The sequence below is a fragment of the Mus caroli genome, chromosome 1 (genome assembly GCF_900094665.2).
Source record: "Mus caroli chromosome 1, CAROLI_EIJ_v1.1, whole genome shotgun sequence".
In the NCBI taxonomy this organism is placed as follows: Eukaryota; Metazoa; Chordata; class Mammalia; order Rodentia; family Muridae; genus Mus; species Mus caroli.
Genome location: NC_034570.1, coordinates 52,729,595 through 52,731,278, shown reverse-complemented (window position 1 = coordinate 52,731,278; position 1,684 = coordinate 52,729,595). Strand labels below are relative to the sequence as shown.

Below are 1,684 nucleotides of genomic sequence, written 5' to 3'. Positions count from 1 at the left end.
CTTGTCAAATGCTTTTTCCGCATCTAACGAGATGACCATGTGGTTTTTGTCTTTGAGTTTGTTTATATACTGGATTACGTTGATGGATTTCCGTAAAACATAGACAAAGATTTTAAAGATTGCTTCAATGACCGAATACGTAAGTCTCAGTTTAGTATGGCTATTTTACTGAAATTTCACTGTAAGCCAGAAATTTGTTAATTATTCTCTTAACCATATCTGAAGTCATAATACTGTATACTCACAAAGCAAGATTCTCCTGTGACATATTAAAGATTGCGTGGAGGCCTTCACTGTTGACACTTAGATGTCTCTGCGGTGGCCTTTACAGAATAACATCATGGACATTTACCACTTGCATGCACTTTTTTAAAATTCAGAAATTACTACTAAATGGTAAATATTTATGGTAGATGAGATTTTGACCTTGGCATTTACCACATACTATCTACACAGACACAACTAAATCTAGCAATTAAAGAAAAAAGTATTTATGAGTGGCTTTTAAGTATTTAAAGATGTCACTGTAGACAGAGTGACTAAGATAATAGGATCACTAGGACCTGGACATTCCAAGCCTACCTGGCAACACAAGGTTCCACCTTGAAAGTAAGTAGATAAATAAGTAAGCAAAAGAAATTTAATTTTAAAAGCTAGGAATGGCAGTGTCTCACCAGAAAAACTCCAACTAGAAAAACATAAACACAAAAAACCATATAGATATAAATAGTGTTAGAATTAAGAATTTAATTTTTTCACTAAAAATTCATTTTGATTCAAACTTTAAAAGTATTTTAAAATAAAGTTGGCTTTTCCCCTTTATAAACAAAGATGAGTCAATTGACAACTTGCTCTATGAAAACTAACTAGAAAAGTCACTATAATTTTAAACACTAAGGAATTTCTTTTCTTCTTTTATATTGTAGTTTCAGAAACTCAGCAAGAGTGGTCTTGATCCTTTTCTAAGAAACATAAACAGCAAAATGTCATTCAGAAAGAAGAAAGATCACGATGATGGATACAGAAATCTAAGCACGTCAAGTGTAGAGATTTTAGAGCATGAAGATCAAGATCCTCCTTACCCAGGACATTCAGGGTCTGCAGGATCTGATGCAACATGGGCTGAAAACCCTAGCCCTGTCACAGTCCAGATGGTAAACAGGGACAGCTTGCCTCCTGACCTGATAACAGCCACAATAGTGATTTCAGACAGGAAGAATAAGCTGTCGCTTGATAGTGTTTTCAACTCAGCAAACAGTTTAAATACAAAGAGTATCTTTGCAAGTGATAATCCTGTTGTCAGCCTAACAAAGCTCTCAGATTCTGATAATAAACTGATAACTGATTCTAGTTTTAATACAACAAAGCCTTCAAATAGGAGGCTGTCTAAGGACTCGAATTCCAGTACAACAAAGCCTTCAGATAGGAAGCTGTCTAGTGACCCTAGTTCCAGTACAACAAAGCCTTCAGATACTAAACTGTTTAGTGATCCTAGTAGCAATAAATTGTCCCAAGGTCCTAGTAGCAATGCAACACAGCTTTCAGGTTCTAATAGATTATCCCATAATCCTAGTATCAATGGAAATAAATCTTCATATACTTCAGATCTTAATAAGTTATCCCGTGATCCTAGTATCATTTCAACAAAGTCTTCAGATCCTAACAAGTTATCCCGTGATCCTAG

General features: G+C 34.9%; 1 protein-coding gene across 1 annotated transcript in view; it reads left to right on the top strand.

The window, feature by feature from the left end:
* Positions 1-1,684, top strand: part of C2cd6 (C2 calcium dependent domain containing 6) — a 96,962-nt gene that overhangs the window by 84,430 nt on the left and 10,848 nt on the right. Inside the window, exon 18 of the mRNA XM_021159194.2 lies at positions 927-1,681. Coding sequence (XP_021014853.2) covers positions 927-1,681 — 755 coding nt within the window. The remainder of the gene's footprint in view (positions 1-926; positions 1,682-1,684) is intronic.